Below are 26,599 nucleotides of genomic sequence, written 5' to 3' on the forward strand. Positions count from 1 at the left end.
CCTTACCCGAGAAATTTGATGGTACGAGATCAAAGTTTCGAGGGTTCATCAATCAAGTACAATTGGCAATTGAACTTCAACCACAAAGCTATCAAACTCCAGGATCATAAGTCAAGTTTATTGGCACTCTACTTTCTGGTTCTGCATTAATGGTTTTCGTCTTTTCTTGAACAACGAAATCCAATATTAGACAATTTGGAAGCTTTTTTGGCGGAGTTTCGATCTATGTATGGTGAACACGATGCAACTCGTGTTGTAACAAATAAGATCCGAATTCTGCGACAAAGAAATCGCTCAGTAACAGTATATGCTTCACAATTTTGACAACTTGCAATTGACATCAAGTGGGATGATGCTGCACTCATCAGTCAATTTCTTTATGGATTGCAATACGAAGTAAAGAAATTGATGCTCAACTTACATGATCCTCAAACTTTGAGTCAAGCAATCGATTTTGCGGTAAAATGTGATAATCGACTTTTCAAATTTTGATCCGAGAATCATTCACGGGAACCTCAACATTATTACTCAATGGCAACATCAACATCTTTGCCAAACGTACATTCAGAAGTAGAAGACATGCAAATTGACGCGGTACATTTTAAACAACTAACTGATCAAGAAAAGATTCGTCATCATCAAGAAGGATTATGTTTATATTGCGGAGAACCTAAGCACACTGCTCAACATTGTCCAAAGAAACGATGCAACTATAAAATGAGGGGTACGACGGTCAAAGAAGATAACATGTCGGGAAACGGATTCGTCCAGCTACAATAGGAACCGTGCAGCTGGAACCTTATAAAATTCCTAATGAAGGTCCTATCCTCTCCTCAGAACCATCTCCTTGTTTTATAATAGACTTATATTTAGGACCTAAGAATTACAAAGCCTCTGCTCTATTAGATTCGGGAGCCTCAGCATGTTTTTTAGATGAACAATTTGTTAAAAGTCGTAAAATACCTTTCGTACAGAAACCTAAACCAGTACATGTAGAAGTCATAGATGGTCGTCCCTTGTCTTCTGGAGATGTCACTCATGAAAGTCATCCTATAAAAGTAACAATAGACGGTCATGATAGCTACATAGCTTTTAACATAATTAAATCCCCGTCCAATCCAGTTATTTTAGGTTTATCCTGGCTAGAAAAATATAACCCTCGAATAGATTGGAATTCACGTAAACTTGACTTTTTCCAGAGCATTATTAATAGCTCTACCAACCAAGTAAAAAATTATAAGTCTAGTATAGTAAAATCCGTACTGATAGGTGCAAAAGCATTTATACACGCAGCAAAAGAAGGATCAACTTTTGCTATTTATGCTCCACCTATTTCTGAAAACGTAAAGACTTCAAGTGGCATTCCAAGTCGATATCAGGAGTATCAAGACGTTTTTGAGAAAAAGAATGCAGATATTCTTCCTGAGCATCATCCATATGATTGTTCAATCGACCTCAAGGAAGGAACTCAGCCACCATTTGGACCAATTTACAGTTTATCGCAAGATGAGATGGCTGAACTCAAGACATATATTGACGAGAATTTAGCAAAGAATTTCATACGCCATTCAAAATCTCCAGCAGGAGCTCCAATTCTATTCGTAAAGAAAAAAGATGGATCTTTACGAATGTGTGTTGATTATCGAGGACTCAACAAGATCACAATCAAGAACAGGTATCCATTATCTTTGATATCAGAACTCCTTGACCAGTTGAATCAAGCTAAGATCTATACAAAAATAGATCTAAGAGGAGCATATAATCTAGTACGGATCAAAGAAGGAGATGAATGGAAGACTGCGTTTCGAACCAGGTATGGATATTTCGAATATAATGTCATGCCCTTTGGACTCACGAATGCACCAGCTGCTTTTCAACATCTCATGAATGATATATTTCGTGAATTCTTAGACAATTTTGTCATCTACTATCTAGACGATATCCTGATCTATTCTAAGAATGTCGAAGAACATGAAATACATGTTCGTCAAGTATTACAAAAACTTAGAGATGTAGGATTGTACGCCAAGATGGAAAAGTGTGTATTTCACACTACTCAAGTTGACTTTTTAGGATACATCATTTCAAATGATGGTCTCATGGTGGATTCTAAGAAAGTCCAAACAATCATGGATTGGAAGATTCCAAGGACAGTAAGAGATGTCCAATGTTTCTTGGGATTTGCCAATTACTATCGGATCTTCATCAAAGATTTCTCACGAGTTGCAGCTCCACTTACACGCTTCACTAGTAAAGATAAATTCCAATGGAATCAAGAAGCGGAAGCAGCATTTGAAGCCTTGAAGACATCGTTTGTCTCTGCACCAGTCTTATATCGTGTTGACTTTTCCAAGGCATTTTTTATGGAAACAGATGCATCAGATTTTGCCTTGGGTGCAGTTTTATCACAAATGGGAACAGATGACAAACTTCATCCAATAGCTTTTCATTCAAGAAAATTCTCAGCAGCCGAGATCAATTATGAGATCCACGATAAAGAACTTCTTGCGATTGTGGATTCCTTTCAAGAATGGCATCATTATCTAGAAGGCGCTTCTAGTCCAGTCACTGTGTATACAGATCACAAGAACCTCGAGTATTTCATGTCAGCACGCGTGTTGAATCGTCGTTAAGCTCGTTGGAGTATGTCTTTGTCAAGATTCGAGTTCATTATCACTTATCGGCTAGGAAAACAACAAGGTTTGTCTGATGCCCTATCTAGACGTTCTTATTTTGCACCAAAAGAAGGAGATGTAGCTTTTAAGCAACAAAGAACGGTCCTCTTGAAACCGGAGCAATTTCATCTCCGAGCAATGAAATCAACATTGACTGTTGATTCAACTTTTTTCAAGCAAATACAGTCCAGTATGTCCTCAGACCCTCTTGTTCATGATATCGAGAATAATTCTTCCAAGTCTCATGATCCTTCTAAGTTCGAGTTCAAGAATAATCTATTATATTTTGAAGGACGCCTATATGTTCCAGAAGGAGAAGCACGTTTACGTGTTCTTCAAGCACGTCATGACTTTTCAGCAGCAAGTCACTTTGGATATAATAAGACTTTGGAACTCATATCAAGAGATTTTTGGTGGCCACAAATGTGGAAGTCAGTCAAAGACTTTGTACAATCATGTGATATTTGTTCAAGATCAAAAATTCGTCATCATCGACCTTACGGACTTCTTCAGCCATTACCTATACCAGAACAACCATGGTCTTCTGTTTCTATGGATTTCATCACAGATCTTCCAAGCTCAAGATCTTATGATTCTATATTTGTGATAGTAGATCGTTTCACGAAGATGGCACATTTTGTGCCATATTCAAAATCTATCATAGGTGAAGAAACAGCTAAGCTTTTCATTGATAATATCTATCGCTATCATGGATTACCTAAAGATATCATATCGGATATGGGAACTCAATTTGTGTCAAGATTTTGGAGGATCCTTTTCAAGATTTTAAAAGTGGACATAAAACTATCTTCGACTTTCCATCCTTAAACTGATGGACAAACAGAGCGCGTAAACCAAGTCTTGGAGCAGTATTTAAGGTGTACTATCAACTACCAACAAGATGATTGGACAACCCTTCTGCCATTGGCAGAGTTTGCTTATAATAATACGGTACATTCTTCCATGCAACAAACACCTTTCTTTGCCAATTATGGCTATCCTCCACGACTTGATACTTTTGATTTTTCAAAAGTTGATACTCCTGCAACAGAAGATATGGCAAATCGGTTGTCAGAGTTACATGCAATAACGAAGACGCAATTGAAGGAAGCTCAAGAACGACAAAAGATAAACGCAGATCTATATCGTAAGGAGCAACCACAACTCAACGTGGGTGATAAGATATGGCTACTTCGTCGCAATATCAAGACTACTCGACCTTGTGACAAGTTGGACTATCGTAGGCTTGGCCCCTTTTTTGTTTCTGAACAGATCAACCCAGTTGCATATCGGTTACATCTACTAGAGTCAATGAAGATCCATCCTGTATTCCACGTGTCTCTTCTTAAACCATATAAGACAGTGGATATACAAGGAAGAAGACAAATGCCACCGCCTCCTATAGAAGTAGATAATAATGAAGAATTTGAGGTGGAAGAGATATTAGACTCAAGGCGGTGCCAAAATAAACTGGAATATCTTGTTCATTGGCGCGGATATGATATTAGTGAACGCACATGGGAGCCATCCAGGAATCTAGCAAATGCATCAGCTAAAGTCAAAGTTTTTCATCAACGACATCCATCAAAACCAAGATGAAAATCTCTCTTATAAAAGAGACAAGATTGAGGCAAGATAACATTCAATTTCCTAGCCTTGTTTGTAACTTCTTTGCATTTGTGACGCTAATTAGATGGAGAGCCAACAACCAGTGGATTCAACTCAAGAACCTTCGTTTGCTGACTTACCGGATGAGACATTGCGATTGTCACAACCTTCAAGATGACGCAACCGAGATGAAGACCCTCAAGAACGACATGTTCTTCCTCGAATAGATGGTGAGATACAACGCGTTTGGTATCACGACCTTGGAAGAGATTCTCGATGTTTGATGATATTACTGGAGATAGGAACGACTGCTGATGGTGTTTCAAATGTATTATTTGAAGGAAGTTATGACGGCCTCAATAATGATCAAATAACAGGGTGGTCTTCTCGCCCTGGAATGGGACACTATCGATGGCTAAGAGGACCTATCAACTACCTTCGAAGAGAACAGAGATCAGAGTATGTAGCAAATACTATTCGTCGCATATTAGACTTTTTCAACATATAATTACCGCTCCTCGTGGAACTCGTCCCTAGAAGGGGGGGTAATGTCACAAATATACATATAATTACCTACAAGAGTCGATAAAAGTATGTAAAAGTAGATAAAAGTAGGTTAATCATGCAATATCTTCTAGAGAAGCTTCTTAGAAGCTTCATAGATGCTACTTTGACCTTATAGGAGTCCATAGTTGACTTTTAGGTTAGAAACTTGGTCAACAAGTTAGCCATGTGCCACACATGTTGGTAGCTTGAAGGACAAGCTAACTACGTAGTCCACTCATAGAAAACTTGCCTTGCAAGCAAAGACATGTGGCCTAGAAAGTCAACACATATAGGAGGTCTTATAGAATATTGCCACGTGGCTTCTAATTAGATAGTATATATAGAGGCAAGAGTGAAGCTCTCTTCACTCTTGTCAACTCCTTTCTTGCTCCTAGTCCAGGTTCAAGAGTCTTTAGTTTCTTGTCTTGTGGCAATAGCCATTCCAGTTTCTTTTTAATATACTTATTTGTTTATATTTTGACTTATTATATCGAGATAGCCTTTTTGTGTATGTTTTCCCTCATCGAGTCTTTGTCCTTGACACAAGGACATGAATCTTGAAGAAAGAGAATCCTCAATACACTCTTCTATCACCAAAGAGAACTAGAAAGTCCCTCAAAAGGTAATATAATATTAACTAGAATGACTATTGCCAAAAACAAGAAGACTAGAAAATCTTGAAACAAGACTAAGGACTAGAAAGGCATTGACAAGAGTGAAGAAGGCTTCATTCATGCCTCCATATATACTATCTAAATAAGAGCTACGTGGTGATGTCTTATAGGACCTCCAACATGTCTTGACTTTGTTAGCCACATGTCTTATGTTGCAAGGCAAGTTATTTATGTATGCACCATGTAGTTGGCTTGTTCTACAAGCTACTACGTAGAGATAACTTGTTCCACAAGCTACCAATACATGGTTAGTTTTTAAGCCAAGTTTCTAACCTACAAACGCATCTAAAGTCAAAACCACATCTATGAAGCTTCTAGAAAGCTTTTCTAGGAGACTTTATGAAATTATTCTATATTTATCTACTTCTACCAAATCATATAAATAACTATTGACGTAAATATATATGTCCGTGACACACATGGATACAAATGAATCATCTCCTAACTTGAATGTAGATAATATAAATTTTAGATTTTTAAATTTGATTGGTAATGGATTTGTAAGTATTTAAAAGATTAATGATTTAGATTCTATAAACAAAAAATAAATAAATAAATAAGAAAAAAACTTAAAAAGAATAGATTTAGTTTCAAATGATGAAGCTATAATTTGAGTAATAAAAGAAATAGGTTTAGATGATGATTTGATAAAACAAATTAGAAAATTTAGCTATAAGCATAGATAAAGATGTTATAGTAGAAATATACTCAAGAAGGACTTATGAAGAATTAAAAAAGATGGTAGAAAATAGTAGATTTGCTATAAGCTATGTATTGAAACATGAGGCCAAAATTCAAATTAAATATAAAACTGTGGCAAGAAAGGTAAAAGTTGTAGCTATCCAAGTATCAATTGATATTATAGAACATACTTAGTAGGTAATTAAGGAGCCAAGTTTAAGAAAGAAGTATAAAATTAGATATTAGTTTACTCAAGAATCATTATTTAAATTGAAGATTGGAGGGAGTGATTTCTTGACATTAATGTAAGAAAATATATTTCAAAAAATACTTATTGAATATAGTAAGGCATTTGCCTTAATTTCTAATGAAATTAAATATATGGATCCTAGTATTGTAATATCTATGATAAACTTTATAATGTTATATGTTCCATGGAATTTAAAGCCTACACTTGTACTTAGAGCTTTACTTCTGAAATTAATAGAATTATTAAAAAAAAAATGTAAAGATAGATATTTTGGAACCTTTAATTATTTTTTTATTTTAATAGATGGTTCACAATACTTAAAAAATCATGGGCATTAAGTTTCATCCAAGATATGCAACTAGCAAACAAAGTGATTATTCGAAACATAAGATCAAGTCTTATAGTAGATGAAGTGACTGAGAAATTTATAAGTTATACTATTTATTCTATTAGAGATTCATAGTTTGGATATAACCAATTTCAATTAGCTAAAGAGAATAAGAATTTAACCACCATAAAGACTCTTTTGGATTTAATGAAGATGTGTACTTTACCTTAAGGTGCAATCAACTCAATGGCTCATATACAAAATGTTATGAATTATATATTAAAAGAATTTGTATCTAAAAAGAATATTCTATTTTTGAATTATATTATTATAAAAAAATAGAAAAAAAAGTAAGGATGAGACCATAGAAGTTGAAGGTTGCAAAAAGTTTGTTAAGAGGCATATTGAAGATATAACTAGGATATTGGAGAAATTGAAGTTAGTTAATCTCACATTATCTTTAGAGAAATCAAGCTTTGGGTTTGATGAGATTCTAGTAGTAAAATACATGTGTAGCAGATATAGTAGGAAATCAAATCTTAATAAAATTGATGCTATATCTAGAATGAAAGCTTATAAAAAAGTTACAAAAACTAAAAGGTTTTTAGGAGCATGTATATTCTATCATATTTGGATGCCTAATTTTGTCCATATCTCAGAGCTACTATACAAGTTTTTAAGAAAGAATAAGAAATTTGTTTAAGGAGAAGAATAAAAAATAACTATGAAAAATCTAAAAAAGATATTGAGGTCACCACTTAAGCTTAGATTAGTAGATTATCAATATAAAAGACTAGTGGTTGTAATAGTGGATATAAGTCCCATAGCAATTGGATAGACTATTGCATAAGATAATGTGGAAGAGAAAAGATTTGCTATAAGCTTTGGAGCCAGCATTCTTAGAGAGAGGCAAAGAACTTATCCACTAATTAAATTCTATAGGAGACCTTAAAATTTAATTCAAATTTTTAAAAGAATATCATGATACACTTTTGACAGGATATAAAGAAGTTTGGGCCACATATATGAAGATTAATGAAAGATATTGGTAGAAGGGCCTATATAAGGATATAAAAGATTTTGTGAATTCATATACAAAATATCAACTATATTTAGGATCAGACATAAAGATGGATTATATCCTACTTACCCACCTTTTATATATTTCTAATAGAAAATTGATTTGGTAGCTATTCATTTAAGACTTTGGAATATAAAATATTTTATTTTGGCAAGAAAGAAGCTATCAAATTATGTTGAAGGAAGGATTTTGAAAGTGAAGACGACATAAGCAATATGTATATTTGTACTGAAAAACATCTTCAATAGATATGGTAGCATTGGGAGGATGAGAGCTAATAAAGGAGAATTGGATACTATTGAAGTAAGAGAATTTTTTATTAGGTATAAAGTTCAATTGAGGTTGAGTACTTCTTATGATCTTGGAGCCAATGAAAAGAGTAAAAGGGATCATTTTCCTATCATTTATACATTAATTAAGGCATGTAAGGATAAGTCAATTTAACAGCCTAAACTGCTTCCATTTACTTTATGAGTTGATAGGACTACTTACAATATTATCATTGGTTATATGCCTATAGAACTACTATTAGGACAAAAATCTATGATGTCAATTTAAAAAACCTATCTTATATAGATTTTTTTATCTTCAAAAGATAATATTAATAAAAAAATATTATTAGAGCTTTGGATCTAATAATTAAGAAAGTTACATGAAGATCTATAAATTACAATTGAAAGATTAAAAGAAGCAAGAAAAAAAAATAAAGAAAGGCTTACTAGAACTCATATGTTGAGACCTAAGCCTATAAAGATTGGAGATTGAATTCTAATTTATAATAATGGCCTTAAACATTAGCATAGTATTATAAATAAATTTACAAAAGAATAATTTAGAGCATATGTGGTAGTTACAGTCCATGATAATGCCACATATATCTTACATGAATTAAATGAAGCTATCATTAGAATTCTAATAGCAAAAAAGAAGATGAAGGCTTTCAAAAGAAGCAATGTATTGTTCAAAATAGAAGACCTTGAAGAATTCTTACTTCGATATTTGGAACAAGAATATGAAGCAAAAGAACCTATGAGTGATTCAAAGACATCACAAGAGGAGGGGAGTAGCACATAGCACATACCAAAGGATGTATAAATTTAGAGGGAATAAATATTGTATTATAATTATTTAAAGTATATAAAAATTAACTAAAATATATGATATATTTATAAGTATTGATATAAATTAGAGTAGTTAGTAGATTAATTTTAAAAGAGTTGATGTCAAAAATTTTATTTTGAGATTTATCTATCTTGATTATAATATTTAAATTTTATAGGATTTAGATATTTAATATAAAAGTAAAGGAGAAGATTGGGACTTAAAGATGAAGATTCAAACCTCTAACAAATTTATTTTGAAGAATGGAAGTAAGGTATGGATGGATGAAGGCAAAACGTACAGATCTTCATCTCTATTGGTCAAAGGCTATATCTAATAGGCATTCAGCAGGCTATCTGCGACCATAATAAGGATTTTGGCAACTTCAAAACAAGCATTTGAAAATCAAAAGCAAGGATTGTAAGGATTAAAATTTTGACTACAATTCGTATACAAATTTTAAAGAATTTGGAATTAAGATGATGAAATTATAGCCATTTTAAGTTAAGGTATTTTTTTAAGATATATTGTTGCTCTATTGAAAATACAAGGAATTTTATGATAGATTTTGGAAATTGAAAGATGCAACTACAAAGATGATTTCAAGATCCATATCTCTTATGAAAGAATTTTTACATTTGAAGTTTGTATAAAAGAGTTATAGAGTGTTGAAGATAGCACATATAATTCAAAGGCAATAAGATAGTTGTTTTATTGATAGTAATGGTTGGAGCCATATTTTAAATTTTTGGATAAATTTTTTATTCAAAATTTCTAAAAATGTATGTTATTAGGTTAAAAAGTGATATATCAAAATTTAATAATATTCAAGTACTTAATTTGTGAGATATGAAGAAAATTACACATAGGTATATGTAAGTAAGGATTTGAAGCTATTGTTAGGATTTTTGGTAATATTTCAAGATTTATAATGAATTTGCAATTGAAATTTGTTGTAGTAGTTGTTAAAAGTACATTAGTACTTTATGTAAAATTTTGGTTTGTTTGGATAGTCCGAACATGAGATATGAGCTATTAAAATTTGAAAAAAATCCACCTTAAGGATATACAAGTTTTTATAATATTTTTATCACATTTTTGGTGATCTTTCGTACTTAAGGCTTATGTATAGATGTAATTGTCCCTCTATGGACAATTTTATATATAAACTTGATGATTTTTTAAATCTTGAGGCTTGTTTGAGTAATAAGTGATATGGAGAAGCCTAACGCTTTCTTAAGGCAAATTCTCTCTATCCCAATAATGTTGAGGTGCACTTATGCAACTCTCATATTGAAATTCAAAAAATCAATCATCACACTTCATAACAAAGTCAATTACTTGATTCAATGTTTGAAGATTAAGTAAGTTGAGCATCAATTATTTTACCTCATATTGTAATTTATAGAAAAATTAACTAATAAGTATAATATCATTTTACTTGATATCACTTGTAAGTTGTCAAAATTGTGAAGCATATAATGCTATTGATTAATTATCTTGTTACAAAATATGGATCTTATTGGTTGCAACACAAATTGCATCATGTTCTCTATATATGGATCAAAACTTTGCCAAAAAAAGCTTCAAATTATCCAATATTGAATCTTGTCATTCAAGAAATGATGAAAACCATGATAATGCTGAACTTGAGAGGAATATATCAATGAATCTAACTTGTGATCTTGGAGTTGAAGTTTAATCATAAGTTGTACTTAATTGATAAATCTTCAAAACTTGGATATTGTACCATCAAACTTCTTAGGCAATACAACCCTTGGTTCTCCAACATTAGAAGGATGTTCCACCGTATGAGAAAAGACATGATTTGGTACAGATATTGAAGCAGCTAATCATTTCTATATCTTTGGTTCTTTCTATTTTTGTTGCTCCATATGGTGGTAAATTAAGTTGATGCATTGCAAGTTGTAACTCTCTTAATTGTTCTTGCATTTGCCTATTGCACTTTTCATTTCAAGAAGCTCTGCCATGATATTACTTAAAAAAGGGAAGATGTCTAATATTGCTCAAGACAAGTAGAAGAGAAGACTTGAAAACAAAGAAAAAATACTAAGGACAATATCAGTTTAGAAGATGGTAATCTGCAACTCTTAATATGCTTAAGTCTTATTAAGAAAAAGAAATAATTTACTCTTAATTAAAAAAAGACAAAGCTCTAATATTGTAAGTGTATTCTTTTCAATCTGTCAAGGGCAAGAAATCTATGAAAGCAAATAAACAAGTGAGACTCTCTCAAAAAAATATGACGAAATAGAAATAGAGATGTATATTAAAAAAGAAATTGAAGTGGCTATTGCCAAAAGACAAAGAAACTAGAGACTCTTGAAATTGGACTAGAAACAAGAAAGGAGTTAATAAGAATGAAGAAGGCTCCATCTTGTCTCTATGTATACTATTTATCTAAGATCTCTGTGACAGTATTCTATAGGACCTCCAAAAGCATGTTGACTTTGCATGACGCATGTCTTAATTTGTAAGTTTTCTATGTAAGCACCATATAGTTAGCTTGTTTTGCAAGCTACCAATACATGTATCACATGGTTATCTTTTGACCAAGTTTCTAACTTATCAATCAACTACAAACACATGTAAAGTCAAAATAGCATTTAAGAAGCTTCTAAGAAGTTTTTCTAAAAGATATTATGAAATTAATCTACTATTACATATTTCTATCTATTCATATTATCTATATAACAATTAAAATAGATGTATATCTATGACACAAAGTTTCTTCGTAATTTATAAGTACTTTGTATAGAATCCATTTTAATAATTTATAATATTTTAAATGATGCAATACTTCTAGGAGAATGTTAAATAGATCTAAGATTTTATTAAATTGATCCATCCATTCTAACCATCATTCAATGAAATAAAATAAATGACTTCTATATTCATTTCTCCACTATTGAATTTGAAACCAATAAAAACCAACCACATTCATCATCATATTTACCATATTTTTCATCATGGGTGGATCAATTTAATAGAAGCAAAATATAATAAAAGAAAAATAGATTAGATTCTCATACAATTCCAATTGGGGTTGTCAGAATATTAAAAACTCGACTCTCAACTACACATCGTGTTTTCTTTCTACGTAAAATTTAGTACTCTATCACGAAGCATCTTCAACATTTTGTCTTTCTTTCTTAGGTGTCGTATTCTCAATCCACCTTTGCTCGTTAATATAAACCCTAAATCCCTTCACAGCTCACACATGAGCAACGAATGCTCTCAGCCCGGAGTCGACGCAATCCACGGGAACAACCACCGAATTCATGATCCTCTGCCTCGCTTATGTCCCCGAACACTAACCAAGTTCAAGCCCTGAAAGAGAAAAAAATATGCTCGGTGACAACAACGCTCGAAGCCAACCATCCCAAATGGAGGATTTAATTCGCATACGGGAGCCTCTTCGACACGATTTAGAGCAGCATTGGAAAGCTTTTGGGAGGTTCAACTGCTGCTTGAATGCCAATCGGATCGTATTGGAAGAGAAAGATGGCTTAGCGCACAATCTTTCGCCTCCGGATCTGAAACCCTAAAGCCAGTTAGAATCAGAGCTCTGAAAGGGTTACGGAATTGAGGGGGAGACGGGTCCGCTGGTGTGGAGAGGGAGGGAATTTCGAACTGAGAAACGAGCCGCTGGATAGAGGATTAGGCCACAAAATTCCATAGAGGGGAACCCACCGTGTCGCAATGCCTAGAATCGGAGCCCTTCGCGAAGGCCCTCACACTGCCGAGGATAAGATTTCACGACACCTTTTGCACAGTCTCGAAATGGGCGCAAAGTGCTTTAGCGGAGGATGGCGCTGATCGGGGTTGGCCCCAATCGTGCTGCGAGAAATCGATGGCAGAATAGGTTGCCCGATTTGTCGTTGTGCTATCTGTACACCCTGGATTCGTTCATGACGTGCTTCCGCCTAGGGTTTGCCTCTTGCTGTGAAGTGCCGACGAAAGGTAGATTGTTTTCCATCCAAAAAAAACAAATTACATCATAAAGCACCAAAAGGACCGATGGCAAAAAGAGGCGTTGCTAAAGGAAAAAAATGATGTAAAAGTCGGAAAAGGCTCTGTCATGGTCCTTTGATGGGTCATTTTTACTTCTTAATTCTTTCTTTCTTTTTCTTATTTTTCCTGTCTGCTGGTATCGATGCCCCCCCCCCTCGTGGTGGAACAAAGGAATATATAAATATTAGAAGAAAAAGGCGATGTGAGAATGATTGTAACTTGAAGCTACTCAGAGACGGTGGATTTTCATCAATAGATGCCTTTTATGACTTTCCATCGTCGATACCTCAAAAACTTGATGAATGAACATCGCATTTCATCAACTTATGTGCCCTTCCGGAACGCGGAGAAAGTGAATGAATCGTTGAGATTCTGCCCATATATGAAAGAAAAAGCCTACATCTAAGTCTTTCTCGCTCTCTGTGAATGTGAACATGTTTGGTTAATTTATTATATATCACCCGACACCAAGTTTCTTGCCTTTAGACACCCACTTATCCTTGGAAAACGACTGGGTGGTCGAAGTCCTGAGAAATCTTTTTTTCAATTTCTAAAATAAAGTGATGAAAACGGCCATGTCCAGACGGCATCATCTCGTAAGCTCAATCTCAAGCCCAAAAGTTAAAGCACGCATTCCACGAATGCCCATGAGCTGTCTCATTACGAATCTGTGCCTCTCAGCTTTATTTTATTGATTTGTTACCGCAGGTGAATTTCTTTTCATTCATCTAAAAGGTGTATGAAACTTCATATCTCTAAATCACCCCTGCAGCACACATTAAATGTTTGTTGTATAATGCGATCAGATATGATAGAGCAGCCACGTAAACAACTGAATGGATTTGTGAGGATGAAGTCGAGCATCGATCGCAGTTAGGCGAAGAGACGGACGACGTTGGGTGGAGCCGAATGAAAAAGGATAGATACCGGGCCAAGGCCTGGGTTTGGGAGTCCAAAAGGACGCTGTGGTTGTCAGAGATGGCCGAGAGTTGACTCCCTTGTGGATAAGCAGGTCTCGTTCTGGATCGTCATCGCCATCCTTTTCCAGCAATGGCATCGCTCATGAAAGCAAGTCTGGGAAAACGTAATTGCGATCGAGCTAAGATAGGTGCGGGAACATTTCTTACTGGGGTGCTGGAGCTACCACTCTCAGCGCGGTGCAATGGATTCCGTGTCGCTTCAAGCAGTCCAAAACCCAGTGTTTACATTGGTATCAATACTCTTCCTGTGAGGGTTGTGTGAATCGGGGAAGAAATGACGTGAAGAGCTCGTTGAGACCGGATTTACACCGCTAAATACCGTGTTAGTGAAAATGGGAGACTGCACCGGGGGATGAATTCGACCCCCGGGTGGGTATTTCTGTCTCCCCCATTGCAGGCTGTGGACATTCATCAGTTTCGGGAGCAGGCAAGAATTTCCGATCTAGGCCAGCTGTGCAGTTTCTGGGCAAATAATATCTCAAATATCCCACCAGCACTGTTGCTTTTTGAGTGTTCTTTTACTCGCTTTTATGCAAGGAAAAGCCTCTCGCCTCGGGAATGCCAATCTCCATCTAGTGCTTGTGCATCATTCGATCTGCACAGAAGAGGGCTTGTCTCGCTCTCCGCCTCCTGCAGCCATTCTTATCGGTACTGTACTTTTCGAGATTCAGCGCGCTTTCTTGATTGTCCACAAGGATATTTGTTGATAGAGTGGCACCATTTGAACTCCTGTGAAGTGGTACGGTTGGCATGTTGATGACAGATTCATGTGTAGACTGATCCAGGTTTATATTCCAAGAGTGTGTCTCTGAACAGTTGGAGTGTCTATCGTGTCTAGATTTTTAACCTCCGCCAGAAATGTCTGAGAATGTGTCGATCGAGCTCCGCAAATGCCTGAAACTCGTAGCTGGAGGTCGGACGAGGGTGAGCGAAGGATTAACGGCGTCCTTGCGGCCCATCATCTTCATGGTGACGAGCCAGTGAAGGTGGATAAGCGGGAGGATGACAACGGAAGTGATGGGTTGCTTCGCAGGGTGATGTGAATGTCCCTGGTCTCATTGGCACGAGCTCTTCGCTTGTGGACTCATTCCGGCAGTTGCGAAAACACCAACGCATTTCGTCTCAATTGTTCGCCAGGGCCTGGAAATGGGCATGGAAGCCGTGTGCAGCTCCAAATTCTTTGCTTCCAATGCCGTAACTGCCCCCACATTATCCTACCATATCTCTATTGACCTTGATTTTAAGGATGGTAGTTTTCTACGCCGTGCGAAGCGGTCCACGAAGATGGCAGCGTCGGAGGGAACAGGGCCACAGTTCAGGATTGTGAGACGCACGAACAACGTCCTTGGGTCAGCCGCGTCCTTTGGATGCGGTTTTACCCCGCCTCTCACCAGCACGGAGAGGTCCGAACCATGTATATGCAGAGCGAATTCTTCCGAGAGGTCGGGTCTGCCCGAACGGGATGATGAAGAGAAACAGCCAGACGCTGAAACTCAGCAGGTGAAGCGACAGGGAAGCTACACGGTGGGTCTCAGTTTTGGCTCATCTAACCCCGAAGCTGACGGGTTTCAGAGATCACCAGCGTCAGATGACAGGGATGAATTCTTTGCGAAGTTGTCAATGGCCCTCGAAGCTTCCCGTCTCGCCGACTCAAGAGCTAGCTCAATTTCGACAACTGCCTTCTCTGAAATCCCTGGAGATGGCTCTAGCCTTGTCGTCGGGCGTGACATCCAAGGGCCTAGTTCTGTCTCAAGCTTGGTGATTTCCACCATCCCATCCACCTCAGGTACCAATTTGTGTGGGCTGGGAGTGGGTGGTATGCAGCTCCCGCCTTCTATCAAGAAACTGAAGCGGCCTCCTAGGTTATCGCGACCTGCCAGAGGGTCTTCACAGTGCGCCATTAAGAGGGCATTTTCTTCCGTGGTCTACATGATCAAGGTGGTGCAAAGCCACGCTCTACAGATACGCCAGGCTCTCTTCTCGGAACGGGACGTGCAAGAGGTTTTGCATGTGGTGCATCAGGAGATGCACTCATCCTTTGTGTGGCTATTCCAACAAGTGTTCGCGTGCACACCGAAACTCATGGTGTCCGTAATGATTCTGTTGGCGAACTTCACCGTATTTTCGACAGGTGAGAGCGTTACCGCCATCGCCGCAGCCACTGAGACGCCAGCAGCGATTGCATCCTTCCTCTCGACCAACAGAGACACGCCACAAACGGTGTCGTCGTTGTTGTCTTCATCTTCGGATTCCAAGATGAGTTTTGGTAGTCAGGGGTACCTGATACCGGGGTTGGTTCAAGATTCTCCATTGTTTCCTCTCGCAGGAGCTGGCTCCGGTGGGAATAACAAGTCCCCCACCGTGCCAACGGCGGAGAGCTTCGACGGGGACGATGGCTGGCAAAATAACATCACAACCGATCAGGGCTATATGCTATCGAAGAAAGATTCCACGGTTCCTTTGGAGTTATCCCACATTACGGGTCCTGCAATCAAACCTGCTCATCAGTTCCAGGTGGAGCCTGAACACGGTAACTACGATAGCGTTGAACAAACTAATAAAAATGGCCATTCCAGATCACATCCCGAGCTGATGAAGGCATCGGTTGAAAGCAGTATGAAGGACATTATCCTTGCGAATGATTATGTGCAATTGGAGCAAGACACCATCCGGAGGCTGGTAGCCCCACTTGTGGCGCATCTCGAATCAGACAACTACGCGTGCTTTGACCGCACTGATCTGGAGTACCAGCATGCTCTCACCCAAGAGCCGTCTAGACCTCTTCTGCTGGCCAACTATGCGCAGTTCCTCTTCGTCGTCCGACGCGACTACGATCGGTATGTGTGACTGGTCAATTGCACCACTATCACTCAATTCTGACTTAGTTTTTTCAGCGAACTTGCTTAACTTTCAAACTTTTTTCTAGTGTTACTAAAGAGAACATACTCACTTGCTATGTCTGTCGGTGTCATATGATTCACAGAGCTGAAGAATACTTCCACCGGGCTGTGCTAGCCGACCCGCTGGACTCGACCATTCTAGCCCGATTTGCCAGCTTTTTGTGGCTGGGACGTGGAAATCGATCTGCAGCAGAGAGAGCCTACAAGGCCGCTATTGCAGCGGATCCGCAGAGTTCGTACCCTGCTGGAAGTTATGCACATTTCCTTTGGCATGCGGGTGATGGAGATAACTCTGAGACAATGGCCATGTAACATAAGGCGTCGTTGGAGTTCGACTACCTAGAAATCCACAGGAGAAAATTTCTCCAAGTTAGTGTAAATTGGAACGGTGAATAGAAGTGTAGCACTGATTTGTACAACTATCAGCTATACGAGCGTGTCTGAGATTTAGTGGGATTTGCAGCTCCAAGCACTTGAGCATCGTAGTGTACCATAGATGTTCTATTGCTTCTGTAAGGAAATGTGATGTATACATCTGCAAATCATCGTCCAGACGCTATCGTGCAGAGAGGTGAAACCTCGTTGTCGGTACTGAATTCTTTTTGTAGGTGACAGACGTGTAATCTCGTGCAATTCGAAAGACTACCCATGTCAGTCGCAATCCCGAGTGTATTTATAATCTAAAACACCGCTGCAACTAGTACCGCTCTCAAAAAAAACACCTTGTGCAAGTTACTTACATGTAGCAACACATTCTGTTCAATAATTCCCCAATCAACAGCCATTGAAGAATGTGAAATGTTTACAACCAAAACTGCAGTTACAGATAACTTTTTCAACAGCACATCTGTAATTCGTCATTTAGCTACCCTTCACAATACACACTATCAAAAGCTTTATTTCTATCTGGAACCTATTGTAACAATTTAGTACCTGCTCAATTACATCGTTTACAACCCTTCTCTTGCAAACATATTGCACTCCTACATACATACTGATGGCACTTCGTCGATATAAGCAATACTGTCAACATCAAATAACAGAACAATCTTTTCGATGTTCACTTGTCACTGAATAAAACGATGAATCCGAAATTATACAACGCATAAAAATTTATTACACAACCTTATCCCCAATCAGCTTGCGGCACCAAATTCGTAGCACATAAACTACATTATTAGATCTTTCAACCACCAAATTCGCATTTGTCACACCACCGGTGTTATTACAAATCATAGTCAACAAAACTATCATTATCTTTGCTTACCTTTCCAGCAGAAGAATCTACGCAATTTGAAGCCAGTGATATGATGTTTCAAGAGAAAGGTGTCAACCTGCCACAACTCACTGCAGGAATGCTTCCACTCGTTCTTTGAGTACTAGCCTTTATCTCTGGAGCTATACACTTGGAGATAAATGCACAAGCAAATGATCTTACCCTAATTTATCTATTTTGTCACACACCAGAGGAGAACCCACGATAACGAGACCTAACCACTACTATTTCTCCTCATTCACCTCATCAACTTCACATATATCACCAACACGATAGCCAGAATCAGCACCCCGATGATGCTTCCCATTATCCACTTGTTTCGTGACATCCGTCGAGACATCGAATTCAAGATCCGGCGACTCTTCCCAATGTTATCGTCGACTCCATGCAGCTGTAAAGCCAACACAGACATCAGTTTTGTCTCTTAAACCTGAAGGTGAAAGCCCGACCCTCAAACACACGCAATCTCTCTACGTATCGCAGATATCACATCATGCCTAGAGTCATAGTCATCTGATCACTATGAGCTAGGTTTATCACATTCCGATAGAACTAATAGTAAACCGTAAAAAATCTGGCGGGTGCAGAGAACGTACAGTGTTCTGGGCATGCAGAAGAGTCTGTCTCTGTGACGCGAGATCCTGGAGAATGGAGACACCAAGCTCCTCCGTTTCAAGTAGAGTCCGCTTGCTCTCCTTGATCCTCTCACCAGACTGATTCAGCCGTTCCGTAGACATCAAAAGTCTGCCTCTTTGGTCGTGGGTAGGCTGCACACATGATTCCAACTGCAATCGTAAGTCTCTGTTCCCGGACATATTTTAACCGCTTGCTTCTCGACTCAAGAATTAGAATTAATACCATTTAAATACAACTGGTCTTTACTTTAAGATCTCAAGTATGAGTACACACTGAAGGACGACCACCAAAGAATCAAACTGTATATACAAGTGAAGTAAGGTCAGGATAACAGCCAATGGTTGTGTGCATTAATAACAATGCTAGTTTAAGCTACCGATGAATCACTGAAATAAATCACAAGTACGCTTACATTAGCATGATTTGCCATTCCAGACTCCAGAAGGTCATCCCTGGCGGAAGCAGCATCAGTCGAAGCAGACTTCTTGACATCTCGCTTCAAGTTATTCAAATCGGACTTGTACTCTCTCAACTTGGCCAGTAATGCGGCTTTTTGAGTTGGAGGTAGGCTCCTGGCCTCCAGGTCCATGCGACGGATCTGCACATAAAAACTACTCAGTCCAAGTCTTTGCAGCATCCTCTTGACTACCAAAAGCACTAGCACCAACCAAAACCATACACCTTCTCAATTCGATAATTTAGCAAATAAGGAATAGAATTTTACGATATACAGCGATTGGTAAACTATACCATCATAAACTGCACATGTTGAAAACTCCTAATTGAAGGTACAAACTATCAAACCTCGCAGTCTCTAAACGACAGGCAAAGGTGAGAACAACGAATAGTAATGATACAACAAAAAAAAATTGTCTAGTCTGCTAGATAACCTAAACCCGATGATTGCGGGCTCAAATTGAACTCACACAACAGGTATTGTCGCAAGGGGGTTAAATGAACAATACCCTACCAGCGAATCTGCTTCATCGAGACCACTTTTGAGCTCCGTAAGCTTATGCTTCTTCTCTTCTGCAACCACAAATAACCCATATCATGCCACCAGAAACATCAATTTCTCTGCCGAGCCCACCAAATCGCAGCGAATCCCAATAACCCAAAACACCAGATCTCCAAACACATCCATTCTCCTTTCACAAGTTGAACGATTGCTTACCCCCGTGGAGCGCAGAAACGGAGGTGCACTTGCGCGAGAGATTCGCCGACAACTCGCAGTACTGCCTCTCGTAGCCATCGAAGACCTCACTCATGGTGGCGGTCGTCGCTGAATGAGCTCCTTTCGCCCCTCCACCGAAACAAACCAATCTACACCAGAAAGGAAGCGTCAAGCAGCACAGAGAAATCACACTACGGGGGGGGGGGGGGGGGGGGGGGGGGACGGGAGTTGCAAGCAAGCGAACTAGTCACAGCCCTAAAACTCAGATTTGGTCGGCAAGCGAGAGACACGTCTGAGGCAGAACGACGACGACGACGATGCGACGAACGAGCCACCGAAGCTGACGGACGAACTTTCCTCCTCCTTTCCTCTTTCGCAACGCATCTCTCGGGGTCCTTTTCACACGGTGCGGGCACTACACGTCAGCATGTGGGCACCGTCACAATAGTAAAAATATTATTAGTAGTAGTAGTAGTAGTAGTAGTATTCTTACAATAAATGTGTGTGTTTACGTGGAGTGATATCCAATCACGTTTGCATAATTGTAACATACTGTTTGACTAAAAACAGGTGTCTTCACAATGTGTGTGTGTGTATGTGTGTGTGTGTGTGTTTTTTTTTTTTTTTTTTTTTTTTTTTTTGTTTAATTAAGAAATGATACATTATTAAGTTTAATTTGATTTTCAATTAGATTATGTTTGATTACCAAAATGCTATTATAAGATTGAAAAAGTATTCTATTGTTTTTGTAAACCAAACATGATAGGTTTGACTGTTAGATGATATTTTGCATTCTACAAGCAGAAATAAAATTTCTTAAGATAAAGTACCATATTTTAAATTTGATAATGATTAGAATTTTAAGTAACATCAAATCTCAAGTTTTACTCAAAAGATTATAAATAAATGCTGATACTTTTTTTTATATACATATATGTATATATACATATATATATATATACATATATATATATACATATATATATATATATATATATATACATATATATATATATATATATATATATAAGGAATTGTTAAGATGACCCAAGTATTTACTAAGTTGACCTACCCATCCTATCCATCATCAAAAAAATCTCCACTATTTGATCCACATTGATCTAAAACCAATGAAAAAAATGATTAGATCCTCAACCAATGATGATGGGTGGGTTGCTTTAGTAAATGATTGGAACACTTTAACATTTATATATATATATATATATATATATGTATGTATATATTTATTTTTCTTTATTATAAAGTCTTTAATAAAATATTATTGTAATTATATAAAAAAAATATCAAATTTTAACACATGTATGCCAAAATCTTGTCTTACATAAAAACTACACTTTTTTGGTGGTCATTGTATCATTTAATATGTATGTATGTATATACATATATATATATATATATATATTCATATAAATATCTTATTACTTTCACATTTTTAATACAATTGTGATTTTATTTATTTATTCTTAAACCAAGTCCACTTTATCTCATTACAAATTATGTGTTTTTAAACAATACATCATTATTCTTTTATATTGGGTGATTAAAGTTAACATTCCTTAGTAGCAATCATGAATCTCAAATTGGTATATCAATCCTCTATTTAATGGTTTTTTATTCAATATAAATTTAATTTATATTCTCTTATTTTCTGTGTTTTAATAATAGTAAAAAAATCTTCTTCATTATCAATCAATGTGAAGTGTTTTATTTTTTACTTACACTATTTTTTTTTTAAGTTTACTATTATTCTTATTATTTGATTTCTTCTTTTATTGAGATAGTCTCATTAGTCTTTTCAATTAAACAATCTTTTCACTTATGGTTTACTAGTATAAAATTTGTTTATAAAAAGTGCAAAAAATATAAGTGGTTTAATTAAGTTGAATACTGATTGCACAATTCTAAAAAGAAACCTATGACTTGAATTTTAAATACTGCATTTTTTGTTAGTTATTTCAATTTTGACTATATATAGATATATATATATATATATATATATATATATATTATATTTTACTTTACTCACATATTAATAGAATGTATAACAGGAATCATAATATCTTTTAGTAACAAACTTTAACAAAGAAATTTTCGTCAAAAATTAAGCATAATAATATCCAATAAAGATTCTTCTAGATAACAAGAGTCTATAAAAATTCATATATATATATATATATATATATATCATGAAAACAATTCAAAAGCTCTTTTGTGTAATTTCAATTGCATCAATTTATTTGTACAAAAAATACACAAAGAAGTCATTATGTTATACGGCAACTACAAAATCTGTGTCAATGTTGCAACAATGTTCATCACATTGCAAAACAAGGTGTAATACATTGTAATTGGAATAATAATCCAACAAAAATATAAGAACTACCAATAATATGAGAATTTATCAAAATATTAGCACTTTATACTTTCTTTTATTTAAACATCAATCCAAGCTAAAACAATTATCAGAACACACAATTGAATCGTGTATAAAATAGACACATCAAAGAATAAAAAAATCAATAGAAAAAAAAATGCATTTTTTTAAAAAGCACAGACAAACATGTGAATGTGTTTGAAAGAAAATTATTCCAATAAATAAATAAATAATATATATATATATATATATATATATATATAGATGAATCAGTATTTTCTTATGTTCACCCCAATAAATGTTGTTGGCAACATTACTTCTATTTCTTGTTATCAAATAATAATAATAATAATAATAATAATTCTACCAAAGTTGAATTATTTTTCTTTACTCTTTTCAAAGTTGTACCAAGACCAAAGTTAGTAAACATATTGATTCACAAGAAGTCTTTTCAAAATAAATTTCAACCATCATGGCTCAAATGTGCTAGTTTAGAGCTGTCAACATCATTACTTCCAATACAAGACAATTTACAATTCATCAATAAAAATTTCAAGTTGTTCCATTAATGTTTTCGTATATTTCAAGGCAACATCATCACCATTATTTTAAACTCTTTGCAGAAATCTATTACAAAGCATTTTCATGGCTCACCAACAGCATTAGATTAAAAACAAGTAATCAAGTTACACCTGAAAGATATCAACTCAAATTCATTTTCCACATCTCTTTTTTATTGTAGTTATTTTGTTTGCTTGCTTGTTTGTTTGTTTGTTTGTCACCTCTTACGATAAAATCTTACTAGCGATAGATTGTGATGAATTGAGAGCTTTTTCTTATGGATGTAGCACGGAGCTACAAGGTCTGCCCTTGGAAAACATTTATTGCTTGTACAAAATTCTTGTCACAGCACTTGAAAAGCCCAGTGGATGCATTCTGCTATTCCTGTCACTAAAAACTGTAAAACAGCTTCGGCATGCTGAAGTTCAATTGCAGCATCTATGAATCGAAAATGTAAGTTCTTCAAACTGGTTTTCAAATAAGCTATCATTCACGTGTTTAGTGAACTGGAATCTACTTAAGCTATTTATATGAAGAAGGGCCAGAGGACTAAATATGACGATGCTTTCACATTTGAGTAGGAAGAATCAGGGAGGCAGCAAATGAATTATTCAATGCGAACGAATTCTCGAAGAGCTGGAAGGAGGGATCAAGGACGAGTTCCAGAGCCACTACAAAGATCATTACTCTCTACTTTGTACATCAACTTCGAAGTGATGGAAGGCTGCCTGCGGGGCGATGCTCTGGAGGGCGAGACGGGCTGTAGGTGCGTGTCGCACAAGTGCGCCTTTTCTCTCCACGATAATGACGGTATCGATTTCGTCGTAAGCTCCGCCTCCTCCACAAATGAATGCTACAATTGCTGCCTGTAGAGCAGGGAGTCCTGGGTTATAAGCAGCTGATTCAATATAGGAGCCGCTGTAGACTTGGCCTTTCCTCGTTACAAGAGACGCTCCGGAGGGACACCTGCTGTAAGGCGCGTACGAGGCATTGGCCGCAGCGAATGCCGCAAGTTTAAGATCTACAAGTGAGTGCTTGTTATCGCGCAACCACGCACCAAAACTAGCCTCTTTTAACAAGTCACGCTTCTTGGAGTCCTTCTCTGCCAAATCTTCGTTGGTTTCCTCGCGGGAAATGTCAAAATTAATTTCACTCATTGCAGAATTTACTAAGATAAGATCATTACTTCTCGACTCAAGGAGGAGGGGGAAGTTTCTGGACATTAAATCGTCTGGACCAAATCTGTGTGGGAGGAAGTACGAAAGTGGACGCACTTGGGGATCCTTTCCATCTGTGATCAACAATCGGATATCCCCTGCATCTCTTAACTCCTGAAGAAATTGCCTGCAGCATCCAAACGCAACCCATGGAATTCCTAAGATTCTCTTCAGCAAAATAGCAAACACAGACAACGCCAACTGTGAAATCTAGGGCAAAGAGTAGAGGCTGAACACATCTAAAGCCTTCGTCCAGTGTGAGGAGTTTCAAGACACTAGCAGAGAATCGACACTTCTTCAACGTGGACGTCCATGAATTGTCTAATTTCCAAGCCAATAGAAAAAACACGAGCTCCTTGAGAATGACATCCGACCTAACATGCGTGATCTTCACGAAGAAATTGTAGAAACAAAGACAGAAAAATGAAAAGCGATGTCATCGTAGATAATTAGTACGTGTTCACTTCAGAATCAGATCGAACACGGCTGAGAAAATTTTAGGGCAGATCGACATTCAAGGTTATCTGCACTTGAATCCGAAGGATAGGTGAAGAGGGAAACCTGCAATGCCCACACGGGGCAGCGGAGACAGCGATGAACACGAGCCTTTTCTCGCCATGTTGCAGTGCATTTGCGACGAGAAACTGCTCGGCGTGCACAGAATGGTTCAAAGGAAGCTTCGGAAACTCCAAGTTCACGCCCAAAAAGATGCGACCGCTAACCCCGAGACCCACAGCTCCAACTTGAAATTTAGAAATCGGTGCGCGGGCCAAATCTGCAGTCGGCTTCGCGAGGCTAGCAAGGAATGGTTCTACTCCTAACCGCGACGCGTGCCGCAGCTTTCCTGCTTTAGCAACGTCTATAACAAATTCCTGCATCGTGCCCAACAAACGCTGCACCAGCACAGACAAGCGACTTGTGCACAAGCAGAGCCCCTCTTACAATATCCGCAAGATATACCGACCTTAAGACATCAATCCCACACGCGAAAATCCAATCCCCAGCTGCAACCCAAAAATAGAACCGTAACCCAACATTCCAACAACCCCTCGACCAATATAAAATGCTCTGAAACTGCAAATCTGTCGACGACGACGACGACGACGACCTTCAAAGTAAAATCTAAAACTGCCGAGACCCACAACAAAGAAGCTCCGGAAAACTGATGCCAGCTCCAGAGCACACTGCGAAAGGATCCGCAAACCAACCAAGTCAACAAACCAAGTCAACAACAAGAATCCAGCTTGTGAATACACAATGATCAGGCTCTGCCCTGCCCTGCTCGGGGAGAGGGAGGGTAGGTGGGTTCATTTAACCAGGCATTGATGAATTTTTTATATATTTTGTTAATATAGTTGATTGTAACAATATAGTCAATATTGAGTTTCTTTTGGGCATTGGTAACATATTATATTTGCTTTCAATGACATCTTTTTATTAAAAAAAACACGTTTCATATTCTCATTGTTTGAATTAAAACTAGTCCTTCTTTTAACCATACCACAACTTTAAACCATGCCTTCCAAGCATGTTTAATTAAGAATGTAAGACAAAGAAAAGATGTGCAAAAAAAAGTTTGATAATCCAAAAACAACATTAGAATAACTAACTAACAAGTTTTAGTGTTACAAGTCAATTGTATCAAAAATACTTTTTAATTTGGAGTTATGATAGAAGTTGCTTAATAATGTGCAAAAATATTAAAAACATGTGCAAATTGGCAAGTGGCATCATTTAAAAGAAACACTCATGATCCAAGCAAGCAATGCCAAAAGTTGAGAGCTTCACTTTGATCTTCCTATTCTTAAACTGAAAGCAAAAGAGTTTGTCAAAGAATCAAGAATTGACATAGACACATATAAATTTTCCATTAATTAACTAATTGGGTTCAAGGCAAGAAATAACATAAAAAACTTTGCTTTACATGGTGATGTAGAAAGCACTTTATTAAAGCAATTAAAAGATGAGCTGAAAAAACTACGTCAATTCCTATAAGCTTGTGTACCATGTGATATCTTCAACATTGATAAAGTTGGCTTATATTGTTACATGATTTCAAATCAAACTTTTCCAACTATTGCTAGAAGATGTAGACAACAAATATATAATGAAGCATATCACTTTGCTATTTGGTACAAATATTCATGGGCCAAAAAATCCTTCCAATTTTTATAAGAAAGTCAAAGAATCTACTATATTTTAAATATTAAGATATTTGACAATTTATGGTGAAGTGCCATTATAATACAATTGCATGGATAAATTCAACAATTTCTTATTTATTAGCTTACATTATTCAACATTAGAATAGAAAATAAAAGAAAATATATTCTTAAAATTTATAATAACAAAATTATCTACTTTGAAAATAAAAAATAATACCACAATTTTCATATGTTTAATACTTTTTTTGCCATCTAATACTACTATTCACTTGCTATAATGATACCAAGTAAATAGTAGTATTAGATGGCAAAAATC

At 36.7% G+C, this 26,599-nt stretch overlaps 3 protein-coding genes across 4 annotated transcripts; 1 reads left to right on the top strand and 2 right to left on the bottom strand.

The window, feature by feature from the left end:
• Positions 1-14,536: 14,536 nt before the first annotated feature.
• On the top strand, positions 14,537-17,413 carry LOC112288557 (uncharacterized). The gene is made up of 2 exons (XM_024532837.3): positions 14,537-16,796; positions 16,943-17,413. The coding sequence occupies exons 1-2, from the start codon at positions 15,106-15,108 to the stop codon at positions 17,169-17,171; spliced, it is 1,920 nt and encodes a 639-aa protein (XP_024388605.1). The 5' UTR covers positions 14,537-15,105; the 3' UTR covers positions 17,172-17,413.
• A 587-nt stretch (positions 17,414-18,000) lies between these two features.
• On the bottom strand, positions 18,001-20,144 carry LOC112288558 (vesicle transport v-SNARE 13). Of its 2 annotated transcripts, none has more exons than XM_024532838.3 (5): positions 19,946-20,144; positions 19,742-19,800; positions 19,184-19,369; positions 18,732-18,902; positions 18,001-18,526 (listed from the first exon to the last, which is right to left on the bottom strand). In XM_024532838.3, the coding sequence occupies exons 1-5, from the start codon at positions 20,037-20,039 to the stop codon at positions 18,374-18,376; spliced, it is 663 nt and encodes a 220-aa protein (XP_024388606.1). In that variant the 5' UTR covers positions 20,040-20,144; the 3' UTR covers positions 18,001-18,373. The 2 variants fall into 2 exon arrangements, with proteins under 2 accessions (XP_024388606.1, XP_024388607.1); XM_024532839.3 differs by having other exon boundaries at positions 19,737-19,800.
• A 3,008-nt stretch (positions 20,145-23,152) lies between these two features.
• LOC112288248 (cytidine deaminase 1) lies at positions 23,153-25,390 on the bottom strand. Its single transcript, XM_024532254.3, has 2 exons — positions 24,680-25,390; positions 23,153-24,245 (listed from the first exon to the last, which is right to left on the bottom strand). Exons 1-2 carry the CDS (start codon positions 24,994-24,996, stop codon positions 23,585-23,587), a joined length of 978 nt encoding a protein of 325 aa, XP_024388022.1. The 5' UTR covers positions 24,997-25,390; the 3' UTR covers positions 23,153-23,584.
• Between the last annotated feature and the right edge of the window lie 1,209 nt (positions 25,391-26,599).

The sequence above is a fragment of the Physcomitrium patens genome, chromosome 11 (genome assembly GCF_059467195.1).
Source record: "Physcomitrium patens ecotype Gransden chromosome 11, ASM5946719v1, whole genome shotgun sequence".
Taxonomy (NCBI): Eukaryota; Viridiplantae; Streptophyta; class Bryopsida; order Funariales; family Funariaceae; genus Physcomitrium; species Physcomitrium patens.

Excerpts from the sequence above, each read along its gene's own strand:
- LOC112288558 (XM_024532838.3), bottom strand. The coding sequence starts at position 20,039 with ATGAGTGAGGTCTTCGATGGCTACGAGAGGCAGTACTGCGAGTTGTCG. Across the intron at positions 19,370-19,741 it reads TCGATGAAGCAGATTCGCTG|ATCCGTCGCATGGACCTGGA; the intron begins GTAGGGTATTGT and ends TTTTATGTGCAG. Across the intron at positions 18,903-19,183 it reads GAATGGCAAATCATGCTAAT|CCTACCCACGACCAAAGAGG; the intron begins GTAAGCGTACTT and ends TCATGTGTGCAG.
- LOC112288248 (XM_024532254.3), bottom strand. The coding sequence starts at position 24,996 with ATGCAGGAATTTGTTATAGACGTTGCTAAAGCAGGAAAGCTGCGGCAC. Across the intron at positions 24,246-24,679 it reads GCCCCGTGTGGGCATTGCAG|GCAATTTCTTCAGGAGTTAA; the intron begins GTTTCCCTCTTC and ends TGGATGCTGCAG.
- LOC112288557 (XM_024532837.3), top strand. The coding sequence starts at position 15,106 with ATGGGCATGGAAGCCGTGTGCAGCTCCAAATTCTTTGCTTCCAATGCC. Across the intron at positions 16,797-16,942 it reads GTCCGACGCGACTACGATCG|AGCTGAAGAATACTTCCACC; the intron begins GTATGTGTGACT and ends TATGATTCACAG.